Raw genomic sequence first — 19,943 nt, 5'->3', positions numbered from 1 at the left:
GAGTACCTCCCACTCCACTGACCAGGACTAGGATGGAGACTCAAACCATACACCTCTCACTCACAGTTAACATGAATACCAAGGGCGATCAATAAAGATACATTTTATCTTATATCTATAAATGGAGAGAGTCCTCCTCAATGGCGCCTGCCATGCATAGTCTGTAAAAAATGTATTTTCAGCTGCTTTAACTTTAAATATTTAGTTAGACTGTGGATGTATATGAAAATAAACTCACAGTGAGTCAAAAGACACACGTTTGTCAGTGCTGTTGTAGTTTCCACTTGTTGCCAGTAGATGTTACTAAACATCTATCTAAAGGAGCAGCTTCATTTTTTTCACTCTTGCAAAGTACTAATTCTTAAAAGTGACACTAAATAATTTTTTTCCCCTTCTTGTCCTTCAGCTGGATGTTTGAGCCTCTCTGTACAGAGTTTGACACTGAAAGGCTGTTTTCACTATTTTTTTTTTGTGCTCACTCAAATTCTGAGTTTAAGACGACCATAATGTGTGATGAGCAGCGCAGTGGTGATGGGGTCAGCGCTGTCGCCTCCCAGCAAGACGAGTTAGGTAGGTTTGAACCCATCTGCTGGTTTGGGCCCTTCTATGTGAAGTTTGCTTATTCTCCTCCCACAAACCAAACACATGCCACCAATTAACCTAACCTGTAATGTTCAGTTATGACAGGTTATTAACATCTTAACATTGCAGGTTTGGTTCATTGACTCTAAATTGTAGACCTGCAGGTGTGAATGTGAGCGTGACTGGTTGTCTAAATACTACATTAACCCCGTGAATGACTAGCGAGGATGCACCCCCACCTCTCATCCAATGTCAACTGAGATTTGGCTCCAGCTCCTCTAGAGGAATCACAGTAAAGAAAATGGATAGATGGATGATTTATGAAATCAAAACTACAACTTTAGAGCCAATTGTAGTTCGGTATGCAACTTACACAAATGTTATGTGGAAACACGAAGCCTGCTGTGCACATACACAACATTTTTCTTCAGTGAAGTAGGAGCCATCTTGTGTCCAGCAGTTACATTTTTCAGAGGAAAAATATTTACGTATGAAAAGTTTCTGGATTTTTTTTTTTTTTAATGAGATAGAATGATGAGGAGGAGGAGATGTCATTTTAAGGATATTTCTGTCTTCAAACATATGTTTATGTTTGTAGTGGATCTTTAACTGTGTGGTTTCATGCCGATCACAGTTTTTAGATAAGTGTTGAGTCTGGAGAATGTTTACTTACACATTTTAAAATAATGTCTCATAAATGAATGAATCACACTCATTGCGTTGTTAATTATCAACACATGAGAAAGTGATTCACTGACTGCGGACTGATCAGGAAAATAAACCATTAACATGAAACCAGTGAAATGTGAAGCAGCAGATTCTTTTTTTGCTGATTTCTACAGAGGTTTCTTTACATATCACTGTCACAGAGCACTTAGAAACACCTCACAGCAACACACTTTCAGTTGTTTTTATTGAGAGTAAACTTTGCACTGACACTTTCATTTACAGTTTTGGCCACACATCAAAACCTCTCTTATGGACCGACTGGGAATGTATCGAGTATAATCTACTAGAGTGCAATTCCTTTTCTTTAATTCTGACGTTGTTGTTTGAGGGATTGTTAAAATATAAACATCATATATATGGAATATAAAATGGCACCGGAGCATTCACCGCACCATAAATCCAATTCTAAAAATCAAAGAAATAAACAAAAAAGGAAATAATAATGTAATAATTATGATAATAATAATAATAATAAAAGCGACTCTCATCTGTCCTCCACGTGTTTCCTGACAGCACTGGATTAGTGCAACACATCAACAGCATGCTTGTGCAAAATAAAGACCCCAGACTCAGTGCTTCCATGTTGCACCATGCAACCCAAATAAAATGTGCGCGGTCCTGTTAACCGAGCCGAGTCTGAAGTGTCGTAGGCTACACCGGCTGCCCTCACATCTCATCTCGTCTTTATGAAATGTCATCGTCTGCACCTTTGACCTGTCCAGTACCTTCACAGTTTAATGTTCAATACACAGAGAGAGAAAGAGAGAGATGGGGGGGGGGGGGGGGGGGGGGGGGGGGGTTGCCACTTCCTCTATAGTCAAAATCACTTCAGTGGAGCACTCCAGACCACCTCACTTAAAAAAAAAAAAAAAGGTTTCAAATGCTTCACTGAATACGTCCATGTCCTGTCTGCTAATATAAAAAACGTGGAATTGAAACTTCAAATCATAAAATATGAGTGATGCATTTTTTTTGATTGCATATCACATTCTGTGTAACTGGCTACTTCAATAAAGGGAGAAACAATCTCTTCTTGGACAGGATGGAGTATCTCTAGGTGCCTTTGGCGTGCCACAGAGTCTCATTAAACCACTCATTTATGATCATCCAAGTCCGCAAAGCACCAAATCATATCTCAACACAACAGGCAGTGTTCAATTTCTGTGTAAACATTACAGTTGGAGGGAAAAAAAGCGGAGGCTGGATGACAAGGATTCAGGGTGCTACATCATCATTTCCTTATAAAATCAAAGGCCGACTACATTTAAACAACATTCAGATGAAGTGCGCACTAATTATAGTGGAGACTCTTGAACTAGGAGCAGATAATTAAACAATTGAGGTCCAAACTCTTTTTGAGCTGGTAAAAATGGCCAAAACATCGCTTCTCTGGGAATGAGATAACGTGAGATAAACCTGCGGTGAAAGGACGAATGATACGATTGTGCAATATGAAGCTCAGTGTGTGCGGCAACAGCCAAAGTGGTGTGTCCTCCATCACCTCGGTTTAGCGTATTTTAGCAACGACGTTAATAAATACCAACAAAGAAACAAATATGATCGAAACAAAAAAGGCACACGGACCCGACAACTCTGGTCTCAACTGGAAGAATTTTCTTCTCTATAAAAGGCGGAATAAAGGAATAAAAAATAAAAAAGGATAAATTACAGTAAAAACACATCTCCCACCTATCAAGAGCACGCTGTACTCGCTATCAGTAGTGGAATAGATATGATTAAAAAACAAACTGCAGTTATAAAACCTTAACAGAGCTCAGGAGTGGTTCCATTTACAGTGTTTTGACATTGCTTCAGCTCAGTATTAAATATGCAAAACTCTTATACAAAGAACCAAATTGAACTGTGAAATTCTTACTTTTCAACACAAATCGCTCATCACATTAAAAGTGCAACAAGAAAACTAAACAATAAATGCTTAAGTTACATTTTTAGTCTGCATTTCAAATACTGACTTATATATAATTGCCCTATTTTTTCCCCCTCATTGCTTTTTCCATAATCTTGAGGAAATGACAACTAAAAACCATGTGATGAGAATTTCTTACTGTCTGACAGCATTATTTCATAAGGACCATTTAATTTCAAACACCACAGTGATTAAACTTCAGTGATGAGCTCATACAATATTGTGATATCTAATTTGATAGATGTTCTCTTTGTGTGTGCATCAAAGCATCTTAAAGTTTTGCACTTTAAAGATTGAGCCAAAGCAACAGTAAAATACAGCAACATGGAGGACACTAATGAATGAAAGCTCATGATGAAGGCAGAGACATATTTGAAATGGGGGGGTAAGTGAATGTTGTGAGCAGGAAAAAAAAAAAGAGAAAAAAAAGGACAAAACAAGCACCCGTGATGCTGTGTCTTTGAGCGAGACAGAAACCCTACCAAATGTGTGGGCACTGCTCTGTAGTGAAGACTGACCTCTGACCGTTTCTCTCCTGCGATCACTGGAGTTTTAGAAAAGAATCATAACCGTCATAAAATCCAACAAGCACGAGTGTGACGTTCACTGAGCGGACAGGTGTATCGTCTCTTTTCTTTGCAGCGCACCAAAAAGGGAAACATCAGTAGTGTGTTGGCTCGCTAAAGCAGGCACAGTGTGCATGAAGGTCCAAAAAACAGAATCAGGCCCTCTGATTGTACAGTACGCTAAACAAGCTCCAAGGTTACAGTTATTTGGCTCTCGGAGCTCCAGATAGGCTCGTGGTTGGGTCGGTGTGTGTTAACAAAGTGTGGGTTGACTCGTAAGAGCTCGGTGGGGTGCGTACGAGGCAAGTTTGTATTTCAGCATGATCAGCACCAAAACTTCACCCTGAACAAACTGAGAAGACCATACAGGAGGGTGGGGAATAAATAAAATAAAACTAAAACATGTGCAGCATTTTATGTGTTATGATATCAGTAGCTTTCCATTGATGTACTTGGTTTTAAACACATTTGTTTCAAAGAATGGTTTGTCTGTTTTTACAGCAGACAAAAGCACTTAAAAAAAATAATTAAAATGCTTATGACATCATCTTTACTGGACAAAGTCCGCAGGGCTTAATGTCCTCTCTAGATACAGTATAATACATACAGTAAACACTCTACCCCCAAAGACAGACACTATATCTTATATTTTTCCATCAGTGTTTCTCCCTAGTTTTCCCAGTCTTTGATTTTCTTTCCTTCTTCAGGTTAATCTCTCAAACTGACTCTGAATCTGGACTTGGCTCAACCTATCTCGACATCCTTCTTTCACACTAAGTGAACTTGCTCCTCCCACTCCTCAGGTGATTGGTCCCCCTCTAACTGAAGCACGAGGTCTAAGTCTGTGTCTGCGGCTGGGGCAGTGTGTGTGGGACTGTTTCCATGTTGGGCGTGTGAGCACGGGTGTGTGTGCGCTTCGTCCAGCGACAGATCAGCCACACACCCGGCATCCACGTCCTCCTCGCCAGCCTCTCTGTTTTCCAGCTCCAAAGTACAAGGCCTCTTCTGGCCCTCCACGCCCGCAGCACCCTGACAGGGATTTGCAGACCCTCTGTCCGCCTCTGGCTCGCCCTCCAGGGGCTGCCAGATCGGGGCGGGGGTTACGTTCCTGGAGGTCTGGCTCTCTGACTCAGTCTCGGTGTGTGTGTCGGGCGAGGAGTCGGTTTCTGTGGTGGGCGGGGAGGGGATGAGAGCCAGGCTCTGGGGGTTGTTCTGGGGGTTTATGTTGTGGTTAAACCAGGCCATGATGTTGTCCAGCAGCTGGGCACTGGTTGTGGGGTCCAGGGGTTCCAGACTCTGAGGGTCGCTGGGGGTGAAAGGCCCCCCCGGGGGGATGACTGGTGAAAGCAACAGCTCCGGCTCAGGGTCTGGAGAAGGGAGGCACAACTGGGCGAGGGGCTGGGGGTCTGACTTAGGGGGCTGGTCAAGAGCATAGGCGGCAGGACGCTCTTGAGTGTAAGAGCTACTGTGTTCTGGGCAAGGGTTATAAGAGCTGTCTGGTTTTGGGGTGCTGTCGTACGTGGCTGCGTGTTCCTGGTTATATAAACTAGGATGGGCGGGGTTTTGGGTACGTTCAAGTGCGCAGGAGGCAGTCTGTTCAGCCTCAGCCAAATAAGTACTTGTGTGGCAGTAATTCTGCTCTTTACTGTCGTAGCGAGGGTCTGTGATGGTGATATGGTCGAGCACATACGGGGTGTTCAGTGCACCCGGGTCTGGTCTATGGCTGCAGTCGCTGTAAGCAGGTTCCATGGCGTAGGAAGCAGAGAGAGCACTGTGGTTGTATGTGTGGTGTGAGCAGAGCTGCTCCTGTGTGTGTGTGTCTAGGTCATAAGGAGTGGTTATGTTCCCTAGTTTCATAAGGCTGTCTCCCAGCTCCAGCAGCTCCGCACTGAGAGAGGGAGGTGGGGGAGGGAGGGGGAGAGAGTTAGGCATGGGAGGCTGGCAGGTGGAGTCTGTCCTGTTTGGGGGACGAGGAGGATCTAGGAGAGAAGTGGGAAAGGATGAGCCTCTGGCTCCTGGAGGACAGTCTTTGTTGAGAGAGTGCAACGCAACGTCACCCAGGTCTCCTGCAGGACCCAGTCTCCTCTCCTGTCCCCTGTCCAGTCCGCGCTCCAGCTCCACCCTTCCCTCCATGCTTCTCTCCATGCCCCCCTCCAGGCCTCGCTCTCTGCGGGACTCCTGAAGCGACAGCTGGATGGCCAGCAGGATGTTCGGATCGTCTTCGTCCAGGGAACCCAGCGCTCTCCTGCGGCCCTCGCTCCTCTCTGGACCCTCTGGAAACAGAATGTCATATTAAAACCAGCGGTGCTTTGTAAAGCTTGATTGCCAATTGATCTCAGTGATCAATGCCTCTGTGTGCTTCAATCAGATCTGATTCATGGAGCAATACATTTAAAATCTCATTTACTGGCTGTCTGTTGTAATGAAAAGTCAGAATTTATAAATGGAGTTAAGGAGCTTGTACAAATAAATAATATTGCTTTATAAAATCCACAATTTATATGACACCATACATAAGTGAATTTAGTACCTGCACCACACTGAGTACAACTCTAAAGTGCTATGTATTATTATTTTAAAATAACCTTTTGTACATTTCATTTTGTAATAAAGCTCTTTATACATTAAAAGTTTTGGCAGACCTGTGTTGTCACTCCTCCTGCTGGTCTCTGGTGTGTTGCTGCTGCTTCTCAGGTTGTGCAGACTCAGCATATCTCCTCTGCGCCGCGGCCTGTGTCTACGACGGTACTGGATGTCAGCATAATCCTGCAAAGAACCATTCAAGTTAGGTTATTACAAAACCAAGGCTTGAGTGAATATCATGAGTCTGCTTTGTATCTGCAATGCACATAAAACAGGATTTAGCCCATGAATTTGCACAAAACGCCAGAAGTCTAGAGTGGGATAAAAGCAGATCTCTATAGCTGCGTTCAGACCAAAAGCGTCTGACGCGAATTGAGCAGCAAGTCCACATAGAAAATGAATGTAAATGGCGCGATCACACGCGATTTTATATCAGGCGGCGCGAATGAAGCGTCTGAAGCGAATGAATGAATGAATGAATGAATGATTCAAGCGTCTGAAGCGGCGCGAATAAAGTTGGAAAATTTGAACTTTTCAGGCGGCATCGCGCCGCGACATCCAATCAGCGGCGAGTTTCTCCCGACGTCACAAGCGCGAATGAAGCGAATGAAGCGATGATCCAAAAATGTATATTTATGATCAAGCGGCGCGATAGAAGCGATTCAAGCGATTTTTTTGCGTCAGACGCTTTTGGTCTGAACGCAGCTTATGAGTTACCTGTGACTGTCTCTCCCTTTGATCTCCTGGTCCCAGTACGGAGTGACGACTCCCCATCTTAACAAACACACAAGCAAACTAAGTCAGCTGCAGCTGTAGTCATGCATTAAAATGACCTCACACAGAGGTAGATCACTATGCACAGGTTTAGGAGTAGCATTAGCTGGGCATGAACTAATAAGGTAGCAGGAGAGAAACAGTTAGTGTTTCAGTGTATGATGTGACAAGAGGAGATTCTGTTTACCTCAGGGGAAGCAAAGCCCAGATACTCCCAGTCCCATGATCCTCCAGGGTAACTGAAACAAAAACAAACACAATCATGTTTGAGTCACAGTGAAACATGAACCAGGTAACTTAATATTTTGTTTTAGTGTAGTTTGTTTCCAGGTTATTGTAACTCCACTTTGTCTCATTTATCCCTGCCAGCATCTCGCCCACATTAAATTTGTAAACAGAAGTTAAAAAAAAGAAAAGCACATGTGGTGTGTGCGTGTTTGTTCGTACTTTCTGCGGGGAAGCTCGGGAGAGTCGTTTGGAGCCACACCACGAGCCACTGATGCCAGGAACTCCTGCCTCTTCTGCTGGACTAGACGAGCAGCACTGATTATCTTGTGGCACGGAGTCCTCAGGTACGGCCGGTTGACCTTCTGGGCCAGATCTTCCACTACCATCTCCAGGTCCGTCTGGGACGACATAAAGACAACATCCTTATTTTCATCTGTGCAAGCAGAGACTGGAAATTCAGATGTTAAAAAGGGATTTGCCACTCATATTCAACTGGTGCTGTAGATAAGACACGAATCGAGTATACTTTGTGTATTCTTTATCTCACAGGAGACTTCATCCAATCTTAAGCCTATTTAAATGTCTGAAAAATAGATGAAATGGCCCTCTGGCTCTGCCTAATGCTGCTCAACTCCAATTTCAGCATTCTGTATAATTTAAAAAAAAAAGTACCATACAGTTTTTGAGTCACCAGAAAGGAGCCAACTTATCAAATTGATCTAACACACAATAAAAATACTCCTTGTTTTCTTAACAATTTAGCAAAATTGAATTAGTTGTTTGTTGGGAACTAAAAAAAAAAAAAAAAAAAGCAAAGCACTTGACTTTTGCAAAGGGATGGTAGAGCATACAAAGATTAATTTGCATGGTAAAGGGCAAGCACATGAAAACTGTGCAATGCATTCTATGTCATAACGTAGTACCACATAATGAGTCTGTTTAAATGTGGCATGTTAAAGACAGCTTAGCACAATCATACTAACATTATGTATGCAACCACTGGGTTTAATGAGCACTCCTGCCTGTGAGTGACATTATGGTCGTTACATCTTGCAGAGGATACGAGCATGTCAGATATTTATTATTTAGATTACCTGCATGAGCTCAAATATCTCTTTCTGGGTGCTGCCTTGCTGCAGGAAGAAGCCGTATGGGTAAGAGCACTTCAGCACACGCCGCGTCTTCAGCAGCTCGCACACGCCATCCTCGATGAACCGTGTGTTTGGAGGAGTGCCTTCACCTGGGCGCACACAAAGAAAAACAGAAGATGAGACGAATTTACTGGCAGTCTCAGTCTCCTGTTTTATTAAGAATAAGAAGGCACACTAATACAGACTCTGCCTTTCCTGTAGCAAGAAGACATGTATTCTGATAAAAACAAACCAAAGTTTGGGTTTCTATACACCTCTTAGAAACTGTAATGAACATACAGCTAACTTAAACTCTGTTCTGATGCAGCAGTGAAAGACACTTACGGCAAATGAAGGCTCTGCTCAGCTGCTCCATCTTCTCTTTAGCTGTTTTTAGCAGTTTCTGCTCCAACTAACAGAAAGAAGACAACACAAGTCAAACATTTCATGATCATTTTGTAATGTGTGCCTAAATTTTTTCAATTTGCGTTCTCTACACTCTGAATCATTAGAATGACAGCATATGTACAGTATATGTTCTGTGTGTGTTACCTTATAACTGTGTTCATGGTTCTTGAAGCGAGTGTAATAGTGCATAAAACGATCCAGCTCCTGAAAACTTTTGTGCTTCTTTTCTGCCTGTAATGAAAAACAGCTTTATTTCATCAAAAACCTTTTAGTGTGTGTGTGTGTGCAGTAAATGTAAGTATAATTAAGTGTGTGTGACCGGCCTTGTGTGTGTTTATACCTCTACAGTCATCTCCTTGGACTGCTCCTCTAGCTGTTGGATGACCTCATAGCGAGTGCAACGGTAGTAGCCTCCTGTTGATGAGCTGTGCTTCTTCCACTCCTCCAGACAGATCCAACAGAAATCATACTTGCACTGACAGAGGGAGTAGGGAATGAGTTCATTTCATAAATAAAACCAGAATACAATTTGTACTGGAATAAAAATATTATTCACAGTCAGCGATCTGAGCTCATTCCTCCTAACAGTATCTGTCGAAATGATGACACACAGCTATGGAGAGATTCATTTGTATACCTTGGCACACTGCATGTGGTTGCAGCCCTCATTCTTCTGAATGGGTGACTTGCAGTTGGCACACGGCTTGGAGTTGGTCAACAGCCACAGGCAGTTAGCAGCATCCTCGTAGGCCTCGCTCACACCTGCCACTGTTGAAAGCACACAAACACAGAGACACACATACTCATTTTAGCAACATCTCAATTGTCCAACACCTGCTTTGCAGATACACCCTCAGCGCACACACAGAAACAGACACACATTTGGCAAATATCAATAACCTGAACACCTGCCACTACATTATAACAATATATTAGATGCATCCCGGTAGGTCGTCCTGACAGCTGCTGTTAACTGCATCATTGTGGTGCCAGTGTACTGCGGTGCCATTTAAAGTGAGCCCTGGTAACGCTGAAGATTTTCTGGAAACACAAACAACACAGGACTGACTTACGCTCCTCAGGCTTCATCTCTGTGACTTTTTGGAGCCAGTTCCTCCACATCTGACAGTCACATGGCTCATGGGCCTCGCCAAGGCACTCCCTGCAGACAGGGAGGGGGTGGCCAGAGAAATGAGTGCAGTAAAAACACAAAGCACTGAGAGTAAGGCAGCATAACAAGTTGACGGTCATAACTACAGACAGAAAGGGGCAGCAAAGGAAATAATTTTTAAAAATCCATCAAGAAATCAATGTTTTTCATTGTGTTTATATATTGTTGGCCCCACAAAAAATCATTTGTTAATTTAATCTTTAAGCATCTAATCTATTAGGTCAATTCTGAGTGCTGTAATTAAGATGTCGTATTTTCAGTTTTTAGAGCATCTCTGTAAACAATAATGGCAGTTTAAAACGTATCAGCATGAACTGAAAAGAGGTGCTAAGATATAAATGTAGCTTAAACCTTAAATCAGTGAACACATAGGTTTTTAGCAATGTGTGGAATGTGTTTGTAGAAATGATCTGTAGCGATGACCATGTGAGCTGCATAACTCCATGTGTGTTCATCCAATTCACGGAGCTTACCAGCAGAAGAGGTGACCCTTGCCACAATCGACAGCTGGGGAGGGCAGCAGGGGGAAGCTGTGTGGGTCACTGTCCCCGGGGCCTGGGCGGGTAAGCCGCACAGCTCGCTCACAGCGTGCTGCAGGACACCAGCGGATGGCTGGGTTGTTTTCAACAAAGGCCTGGAGCAGAGGGAAGGTGAAGAGATGGGAGGGAAGGAGACATGGACACATGACAAAATATATTGAAGTGGAGATGTGATAATAAAACACGAGATAGAGGGGAATGTACAGAGAAGAAGTGATTGGGTAACGACAGAAAAACAGGAAGAAACAGAGATTTTAAAAGAAATGTGTAGCAAGAAGTCAGGCGAGGAGCAAAGACACACTACATTTATTAACAGTCAAAAGTAAAGCTTAAGCTCAGTATTTCTTTGAGTTGTGTTTCTACCTTGATGTCAAACTGAAGGTATCGCTGGTCCATCTCCCTGGAAACCACGCTCTCTATCACGTGCACCGGCACCAGCTGGTAGCACTCATAAGCAGGACAGAAGATATTGTGAGCATCACCCTCCTGAATCTTAACATTGAGGAACCTGAGAGATAAACACAAGAAAACTGTAGTAGACACATTTAAACGCACTGAAATGAGCAATAACGTTTACAAACACACAAAAACGGCTTCCTACCCTTCCCAGCAGGCTCTGCAGAACTCGTGGCCACAGGACATGTCCACTGGGTCCTCAAACACTGAGATGGAGCACAGACAGATTCCACACTGCAGGGAAACATCACATGGTATTCAAATTATATTTAATTTACTTGTAATTCAAAACCTGCACTGTTTCATCCTCATTATATGCAGCGGAGGGCTGAAAAAGCAGCAACGCAATGTTTTTGTTGTCTTGTGGAACCACCACAGATATTTTTATCCCTGCTTCTCCAATGACATATATTTCTATCATACCATTAAAGTAAATCCCTTTAATTTGCTTTAGTCTAGTCTTCAGCGGTGTAACAGCTTGACGTCTGAACACCGTGAAAATGTCAGACAGAGAAATGATGAACACTGCATGTGTAATTAGACTTGCCTCGAGAGCAGCAGTAGAACAAGAGGCTAATACTTACAAACATGAGTCAATTACCAAGAGTGAAAAGGAGAATTATCGTTAGAAGTTATGTATTTTTCCTCTAGTGAAATTATACCTGCTATAAACAAACGAATAAGACAGTTGTGACACCTGAGTGCGACTAACTAAGAGAACTTTTTAAAGCCGATGAAATGTACCTGTCAAAAGCTTAACTAACAAGAAATACCACCTTGCATTTGTATGCCTCCGCCAACCAGTCAAATTACGGTTTACATTCATGTCTATCCAGACTTATATAATATTTGTAGTGACGACTTTGAAGTAAATAAAATTACCACTGTTTCACGGTGGGTACCCGAGATTAGTGTCCTCAATTCAGCATGCGACCAAATGTGAAATATTGTCACAACCACCACTTCTGTCCCTGAGTTATGGTGTTGAATAATGGCCATTTTTGACGTGTCACACATGCTTTCATAAACAGCACTTTGGGCATAAAAAGTCCCAACCTTTACATTTATATGGTATGAAATAATATAAAATAAACAGGACATTAAACTTTAAGCATATAGAGCTTTAGAGGGAAATATCTCTATGATTATCAATAATACTGTCACAGCTTACCAAGTAAATCCACATGAATCGACTCAGTAAGTCCTTTCACAGTAGCAGTTTTCTAAAAAGATTTGCTGCATCTACAAGTGTTAACTAAAGAGTTGTGTCTCACCGTAGCCAGGCCCTCCTCGCCAGGTGTGAGACAGCTGTCGGTGGGGGAGGTGAGGGTGAGTGTGAGGGGTGAGCGAGGGGTCCTGGGAGTGCGGGGTGAGGGCAGGGTGTCCCAAGCGTTATAGCCACTGGGTGGAGGGGTGGGCATGGTCACGCCTGAGCGCTGACAGCAGCCTTCAGCGTCCGACATCCAAGCCTCCAGAAGTTTTTCTCTATCCCAGTCTGAGAGAAGGAGGAGATCAGTGTTAGGGAAGTTACTCAAAAAATGCAATATATTACACATTACTTGTTACTTTTTTTTGTTTTTTTAAGTAATGCTTTACGTTACTTAATTACTCCCTGTGGAAAGTAATTACACTACTAGTTATATTACTTTTGCGTTACTCATGTGCAACGCCAGTGATAAAATAATATATCAACAGATAAAATAATATGGGTCTTGACCATCATTACACCATGTTGTACAAATAATAATCGCCTAAAAATAATATATACACAACCTGTTTCTCCTCGGAGTCGGAGCTTATACACAAATGTCATTGAGGGTCAAGGTTTCATGAATGTTAACTCTAACGGATAAACAACACACACCATGTGCTCGGAGCAGGGCCTCGGCAGTGAAGAGGGGAGCTTGCAGCATGTCTGCCGTCTCCACGATCAGCATGTCTTTCAGCCTGCGCAGGTCCTGAAGTTTCAGTCCCTCGTAAGGCTGAAAGGAGAGGGCGGGAGAGACATGTTAGGAAGGATACAGACAAATGAAGAGGTGTGACAGATGAAAGAGAGATAGTTAGTGGGGAACCAGTGCAGTACAAGGGGCAGGTAGAAGAAAAACGCGGTCAAAGTGTAGTTGAGGTCAAGAAATGATGAGACATAAAGCTGGAGAAGAGAGAGGTGTTAAATCAAAACAAGAACTGTGCAAGATAGAGATTATGTTTAAGGAAGTGAAAAATATTTTTTTTAATAAATGTGAGAGAAAAAAAAAGGACAAGGATTGTGGGACAGTCAGGGTTTCTGTGGGAAACAGAGATTAAGTATTAGCATGGATTTGGCTGCAGGAAGGAAGATCAAACTGCTATCAGTTGGCAGCAGCCGCTGTTAGAGAGCTGTGCCGATGGCCTCTGTTTAAATACAACCATGAGAATACAAGGCGCAGGGTTTGTATGTGTGTGTATACTCATAGTGCTATAATTAACCAGGATAAGTTGTGACCCATGAAGCAAGAACTTTGTAAAAAATAAAAAAAAATAGGGGAACTTTCGGTGACAAGTTGTGATAATTAAAGTTAGTGGTAAGAACTTAGAAATGTGGTTATGATGGTAAGCACGCAATCTCTTCAGAGTATGTTATCAATCATCTTACATCTTTGCAGGGATTTAAAAATACTGTCTGAGTGTGTGTAGAGGCATTTTTGGGACTTGCTACCATCTTCTTTTTTACGTTGGAATGATCTTGTATTAATTTTGTTTCTTTAGCACAATTTCCGCTGAAATGAATTCAAATCATTTCTGCATGAAATTATAAGCTCCTGATGAATTGAATTTATTTGACTTTATTAGAGGGAAACATTAACATTAAGACAACTTCAAAATATCAAGGATAACATGAAAAAGCCCCAAGACTTCTTTGATGTAAAGAGAGCAAAGATGATCGAGTGGATGTGACAAGGTGACATCATATAACCAACAAATCAGTACAATGTATACCTTAAATGTCATTTAAGTTTAAGTTTAACAGCAAAAAACTAAATCCAAAATATCACACACAGTTTTCAGGAAACATGAGGAATGTGACGCCCATCATTAATGTTTTTAAGTTGCAACAATCTCTTCTGCTTGGATCTATGACTGCAAAATGTGTGATTATAATAATATAATACTGATTTTAAATACACAGCCAGCAGGAAACCCTCAAATATCATAACTGTGATCTCACCTCCTTGTACTGAAGCAGGTTGGTTTCACCATGTGCGTCTGTGTTTGACTGCTGAGCTGAAGAGGAGGAGAAAACCATCTGTGACTCCAGGCTGAGGGCCAGCTCAGTGTGGTGATGCCGCTCGGCATGGTCACATGGCGTCAGCTTGCCCTCATCCTCCACAAAAAGGTCCGCCTCGCTCTGGATTAGCAGCTAGAAGGAGGGACAAGGAGAGATTGAACAAAGAGGAACAAAAGAAAGAGGAGAGGGATGATAATGGGGAAGAACAAGAAAATGAAGGTACTTGCAACAAAAGAAAACAAAGCAGACAAGATGCCAGAACAAGTGGAGCAGACAAAGAGAAAACCGGGGTGAACAAAAGGAAAAGGTGTGTATGTGTAGGGGGGGGGGGGGGGGGGGGGGGGGGGGGGGTCAGATGATAGAAAAACAGAGAATAATTGGGAGAAGAGAGAAGTAGGCAGTGACACATGAAGGAAAAAGGAGGAAATAAAGAATAAGAACGTGGAGAAGAAAGGGAGAGTGACAAAGCAAAAAAGGAGGTTTAGTAAAATGAAGAAAGATTAAGAAGTATATATTCAGCATATCCAGAAAGTTCTTCCTAACTCAAAAGCTGTAAAATCTTTAAAAAGAAAGAAACTGATGACAACAAAACACAACGCAGATGTTCTAGCTGCAGTGACAGGCGTAATACTGTCTACAGATTGTAAAGTCACACAGTATAAAGATAGATCAGTGTGAGTTTCAGAGTTTCTCTCACCTCCACGCAGCTTTTCATGCCTGCAGCGGCAGCGTAGTGCAGACAGGTGCTGTGGTGGTTGTCAGTGGCGTTGACATTGGCCTTCTCGTACTGGCCTCCTTCCAGCCTGGCCCCCGTCCAGCTCAGGATCATCTGGCAGTGAGAAAAACCCACAAATACACACAAACACACAGTTATGTTAACAGGAATTACCTTATTAAGCATGCTCATAAACATTTCCCGTCATGTTTAGACTGGACGTTTTCAGATACATGTACAGTAAGCATGAACACTGAACTACCTGCAGGCAGTCTGCACGGCGCTGCTCGTCCCTCTGGGGTCGGGCAAGTCGTGGTGACAGCGCCCCCTCTGGCAGCAGTAGGATCTGTGGGCCTTGGCACAGCACATGGAGGCACGTCTCGTTGTGCACATTACGCTTGTTAGGGTTCCCCTCTTTACTGAACAAGAAGGACCTAACGAACAGAGTCAGGAAAGGAGGGGGATGAGTAAAACCGAAGAGAAGACCGAGTTCAGAGGAGCTCAGACATTAAATGAGAAGAGAAACAGAAGAGTATAAGGTTAAAAAAAAAAAAAAAAAGGAAAGAGAAAAGTGAAGCACACTTAAGAGAGAGTCAGAGATGTGGAGGAAAATGAAGGGATGGAGTGGAGATGACAGAGGTTGAAGGATGCCAGTGAGATGGATTGTGAGATAAGTGCGAGTGTTGGTGGTTAAGAATAAAGGTAGAGAGAAGGAGGAAGAGGAGGAGGAGGAGGAGAAGAACGATGGCAGAATATTGACTATTTCTGTTTAACATCTCTGGGATAATGGACATCCTGGCTGGCGGGTGCACGCGGACACACACACACACACCCCTAGACGGTGATGGATGTGCCAGTTGCGCTGGGAGCAAGGCTGCGGCTGCAGTTCTGTTTAGCAAATAGTTTTTCTCTGCTTTTTGTCTGTCAAAACCTCCATTTACTGATTAGCTTTCCGTCCACTCCTTTACGTGGCTCCACCTATTCTATTCCTCTTCTTTCTACCTTTTCATCATTTGAATAAAACAATCTCCTTTTGCATTCTATACTTGCTCTCTTTTTTTCTTGTCCTTTCCATTTTCTGTTCCATTTTAAATCATTTTCAATCTTATGTCAACCAGAGAGAAAAGCCTGATTTTGATCAGCGGTAAAAACATGAATACCTCTCCTTCTCTGCTCCCTCTGTAATTTGGACGCAGCAGTAGCCACTATTGAATTAGCGTCTGAATGCTTCCTTCTTGTGTAGCTGTTCAACCTATTCTTCCATTGCTGTCCTGCTCTCCCACTTTTGACCTTTGTATCATGTCAGCCACGAGCCCCTGTGGCCCCCCCACACCCCTCCCCAATGACAGTGTGTTGCCAATTCATCCACATAGCAATAATTAGAAATTATTCCCCTCCCAATTACAACCCCCCCACCTCTACATGCACATATATAAACACACAAAGCCCCAAGTTGAGGATGGATAGCCATAATATCTGTCCACTAGAAACAACAGGCTGGGGGGACATTATATTTTGCTGCAGTCGTCAAGCACCAAAGCTGTTTAGACCGTACAGGCATTTGATGAGGGCAGGGAACCTCGGGGGAGAGTTAAAAGAGTACATTTCACTCTGAAAATCTGAATTAGTGAGTGGTGTGTGACCAAACAGGAGCTTAACCTGTCCTAAAGTATAAACACACCTCATACTTTAAGACAGTAAAGCAGGAATAAAAAGGAGACATTTTTTTGCTGCTAGACAGGAAATTGTTGTGTGTTGACAAACACGCTTTATGTATTTGTCTTCCTTCAAGAAACAGAAAATCGATTGTTCACAATGAGCAACCGAGCCACAATTGTTATCCACATATTTTCGAGGAGTGTGTGCTCACTTGTTGTGAAGGAAGGGTTACACTTCCTGAACTACACCCATTTTTCCAGTAATAGGTCTAACTTGTGATTTTACACATCTCATGGGAGTAAAAGCCAATGCAGCCCACAGAGAGGACGAGAAGAGGGAATGAACGTGAAGCAGCTACATGTTAAAAATAATCTGAGGAACAGACACTGCATCTACCAGCCCACGCTCGTCCTCTGTGAGTCTTTATTTTGTCTGAGATTTCTCGGCCGTCTATCTGCTCGCTTCTGTCCAATAGAGCTGTTGGAACAAAGACGCATTTCCTCTGATACTTATCAGGAGCAGAGCGCTGCGTTCAGCACGCCTCTCTGGCCCATTATAGGTTAGTAGGAAGGGACACAAATAGCACACCGATTGATTCACTGCATTGTATTCACAGACTCGGACATGTTGAGCATTTGTGGAGTCACATTTTACCCCCTCAAAACACACACACATACACACGCACAGGTGCACACATGCAGATGCACAGATAATTGACTGGCCTTTTCAAATCGGCTTCCTCTGACCCCCCCCAACTACCCCCCTCCTCCTCCTCCTGTAATCATGGAAAGAAAGGGCAAGAGAGAGGAAGAGTGCGAGGGGGAGGAGGAGGTGAGGTCAGTACTGAGTCACTGAATCAGCTGTCTTGGTCATGGCCAGCAGGCTGATTATCCCTGCAGGGGGTAAAAAGACACACTGGTGTCTCGCTCTCTGGGTGATTTAGCTTAAGTTAGACTCACAATAGACATATTTCAATAATAAATTAAAAATCTATACAAGGAAGCAGAGATATCATTATCTGATCCCATAATGGGTCAAGCACCAAAAACACTGATTCCTGTAATTCTCATAATGCCACCCAAAAGTGGCAATATTATGATATGCATGTGATGATACAAAAATGTATTCATTATCATATTATCATATCATTATTATCAATCATTTCATATTATGCTCTTTCATTTATTTAATTGTTGCTCTCTCACAGCAATATTTTTCATCATTTGGAGTCTGTCCATCGTTTGTGTGCATTACATTAATAAATTACTCTTCCTGGCTTTTTACTTATTGAAACTTTTATTGCTCTTACAGTGACGTGTAAAGTGTAGCTGTCGTCAACTCGAGTACTACACCTGGTTCACTGTCTCAGTACAGTACAACATAGTCTCTACTGCATTTTGCTGTCATTTATTATCGCGTTACTCTCCTCTGTGCTCTGAGTTTAACCGCGGGTGGGGCTGAGCCCTCTGTGTGTGCTGCACACAGCGCAGCAGAGGAGAAACAGTGAACAAGGTGAAGTACTCGAGTTGACGACAGGGGGCAACATGGACCAGAAACCATTTATTCACTGAATTTACAGAAAATGTGCTATACCATGACATGAATCACCATCTGGATATCAGATTTTGGTCATATCGTACAGCAGTAACAAATATCATCTTTCGTTAGACCTTCTCTGCTTCCTTGAAGCCCACTCCATATCCCAAGTTTGTAACGCAGGCGTTCTGTTAAAGCCCAATTTTCTCAGACTTATAAAAAGCTCCCTTCAGAGCCACAGAGGACACCATATAACAGTTTTCACTGGCTGAGGCGTCCTCTTAATGATAAGTGAAGTACTCTTTTTGTTGAAGACTCTCTCACGTGTTCATTTGAGTTGTCCTTTTTGAGGCTGCAGTCTGCAGTTTTGTTCAGCAAATATCAGCTGTTAATGCACTTTGTGCCTGGCATGCGCCAGCACAGTTTTGGGGGCTTTTTACCTTTACGTACTTTGACAACGACTGGCCTCTTTGGATGCCTTACTTACTTGAAAATGCAATTATGAAAATGGTGACTCTCAGACATCTATTAAAGCTGACACGCTGTTAATTGTTATCCAATTTAATATGACTCACTTGCATAACTGCCTTTGTAACTATATTGGATAACTGCTTAACAACATTACAGACTGCAGCCTCAAAAATGACTGTCGAATTCAATCAACAGCTCAGTCGTTCTGAACTATATCCAGACTATAAAACACGTGTTTTACCTGAGTAGACGGGTCATGGCGTGGCGGCAGACGTAGTGCAGTGGTGTGTTGTGCTGGTACTGCTCTCCGTACGACGCATTCGGGTCCAGGCCGTCCCTGAACTGAGGGTTGCCCTCGTACAGCTGCCAGGCCAGGGCCTCGTCGCCGCTCACCAGGGCCTTACGGAACTTGGTGGCTGTGTTGCCCATGGCTTCGTGCTTAAAGGGCCACCTAAAAGGAGCTGTGGCAAATTCCTGCCTGCCTTCACTGCTGACCTCGACCTCCTCCTCCTCCTCCTCTTCCTCCCCCGTTCAACACAGGTCAAAACTTAGAGCAACATGGTTCAGTGTTTTCCTGCCCTGTAAGTAGAAGAGAGAGAGGGAGAGAGATTAATTGCAAGGAAAAGACAGATGGAAAAAAAGCACTTGAGGAGAGGAAAGAATTAGAATAGGAAAAAACGGCTGGTAAAGGTAGGAAAAAGAGGAGAAATATATCAAGTTTTAAGAAGCAGGGAGACAGACGGAGCGGAGAGACTGATGGGGCAGCTCAATCAATCAGTCCATCCATCGATCAGCTGATGTGCTGCAGCAAGGATGTTATCTTACCGGAAACAGAGGGGAAAATGGAGGGACAGAAGAAAGGAGCTAGAAATACAAGAGAGATAATTATAAAGAGGTCGGCGCGAAGAGGGGAAGGTTAATGATATCCAAACCATTGATTTTTTTAGCCAGTTGATGAAAGGCACAGTCAATATTACCACAGCTGGCCAGTGCGAGTCCAGTCAGGTTGCGTTTTGTGAGGAATTTGCATATATTAGACTGTTCACGTGCTTGTCTGCTGCTGGAGATATGAGGGTCAGAGTGTATGAAACCATGCAGCACTAACACTCTGAGTCCAAAACCAATCTTTTATGTTGCCTCTCAGGCTCTAAACCAAAGAATCAAAAGAATCACAGCTATGACCACTACAGCTGAGATTACTCTA

The 19,943-nt window shown here is 43.0% G+C and overlaps 2 protein-coding genes across 2 annotated transcripts in view; one reads left to right on the top strand and one right to left on the bottom strand.

Annotated features, from left to right (window-relative positions):
- The window catches only part of LOC133995855 (antizyme inhibitor 1-like), a 547,935-nt gene that overhangs the window by 30,703 nt on the left and 497,289 nt on the right, over positions 1–19,943 (top strand). The gene's annotated exons all lie outside the window — the stretch shown is intronic.
- On the bottom strand, positions 3,269–19,274 carry LOC133996364 (ankyrin repeat and IBR domain-containing protein 1-like). The gene is made up of 20 exons (XM_062435918.1): positions 18,981–19,274; positions 15,336–15,507; positions 15,056–15,187; positions 14,299–14,490; positions 12,958–13,075; positions 12,368–12,588; positions 11,239–11,327; positions 11,001–11,145; positions 10,572–10,732; positions 10,001–10,089; positions 9,565–9,695; positions 9,268–9,402; positions 9,072–9,158; positions 8,865–8,931; positions 8,484–8,629; positions 7,609–7,787; positions 7,349–7,400; positions 7,105–7,161; positions 6,447–6,570; positions 3,269–6,077 (listed from the first exon to the last, which is right to left on the bottom strand). The coding sequence occupies exons 1-20, from the start codon at positions 19,166–19,168 to the stop codon at positions 4,573–4,575; spliced, it is 3,990 nt and encodes a 1,329-aa protein (XP_062291902.1). The 5' UTR covers positions 19,169–19,274; the 3' UTR covers positions 3,269–4,572.

The sequence above is a fragment of the Scomber scombrus genome, chromosome 16 (assembly GCF_963691925.1).
Source record: "Scomber scombrus chromosome 16, fScoSco1.1, whole genome shotgun sequence".
NCBI lineage: Eukaryota > Metazoa > Chordata > Actinopteri > Scombriformes > Scombridae > Scomber > Scomber scombrus.
Note: the sequence above shows the minus strand (reverse complement) of the source record. Positions and strands in the feature narration are given on the sequence as shown.

Excerpts from the sequence above, each read along its gene's own strand:
- LOC133996364 (XM_062435918.1), bottom strand. The coding sequence starts at position 19,168 with ATGGGCAACACAGCCACCAAGTTCCGTAAGGCCCTGGTGAGCGGCGAC. Across the intron at positions 15,508-18,980 it reads GCCATGACCCGTCTACTCAG|GTCCTTCTTGTTCAGTAAAG; the intron begins GTAAAACACGTG and ends TCTGTTCGTTAG. Across the intron at positions 7,788-8,483 it reads AGATATTTGAGCTCATGCAG|ACGGACCTGGAGATGGTAGT; the intron begins GTAATCTAAATA and ends ATGTCGTCCCAG.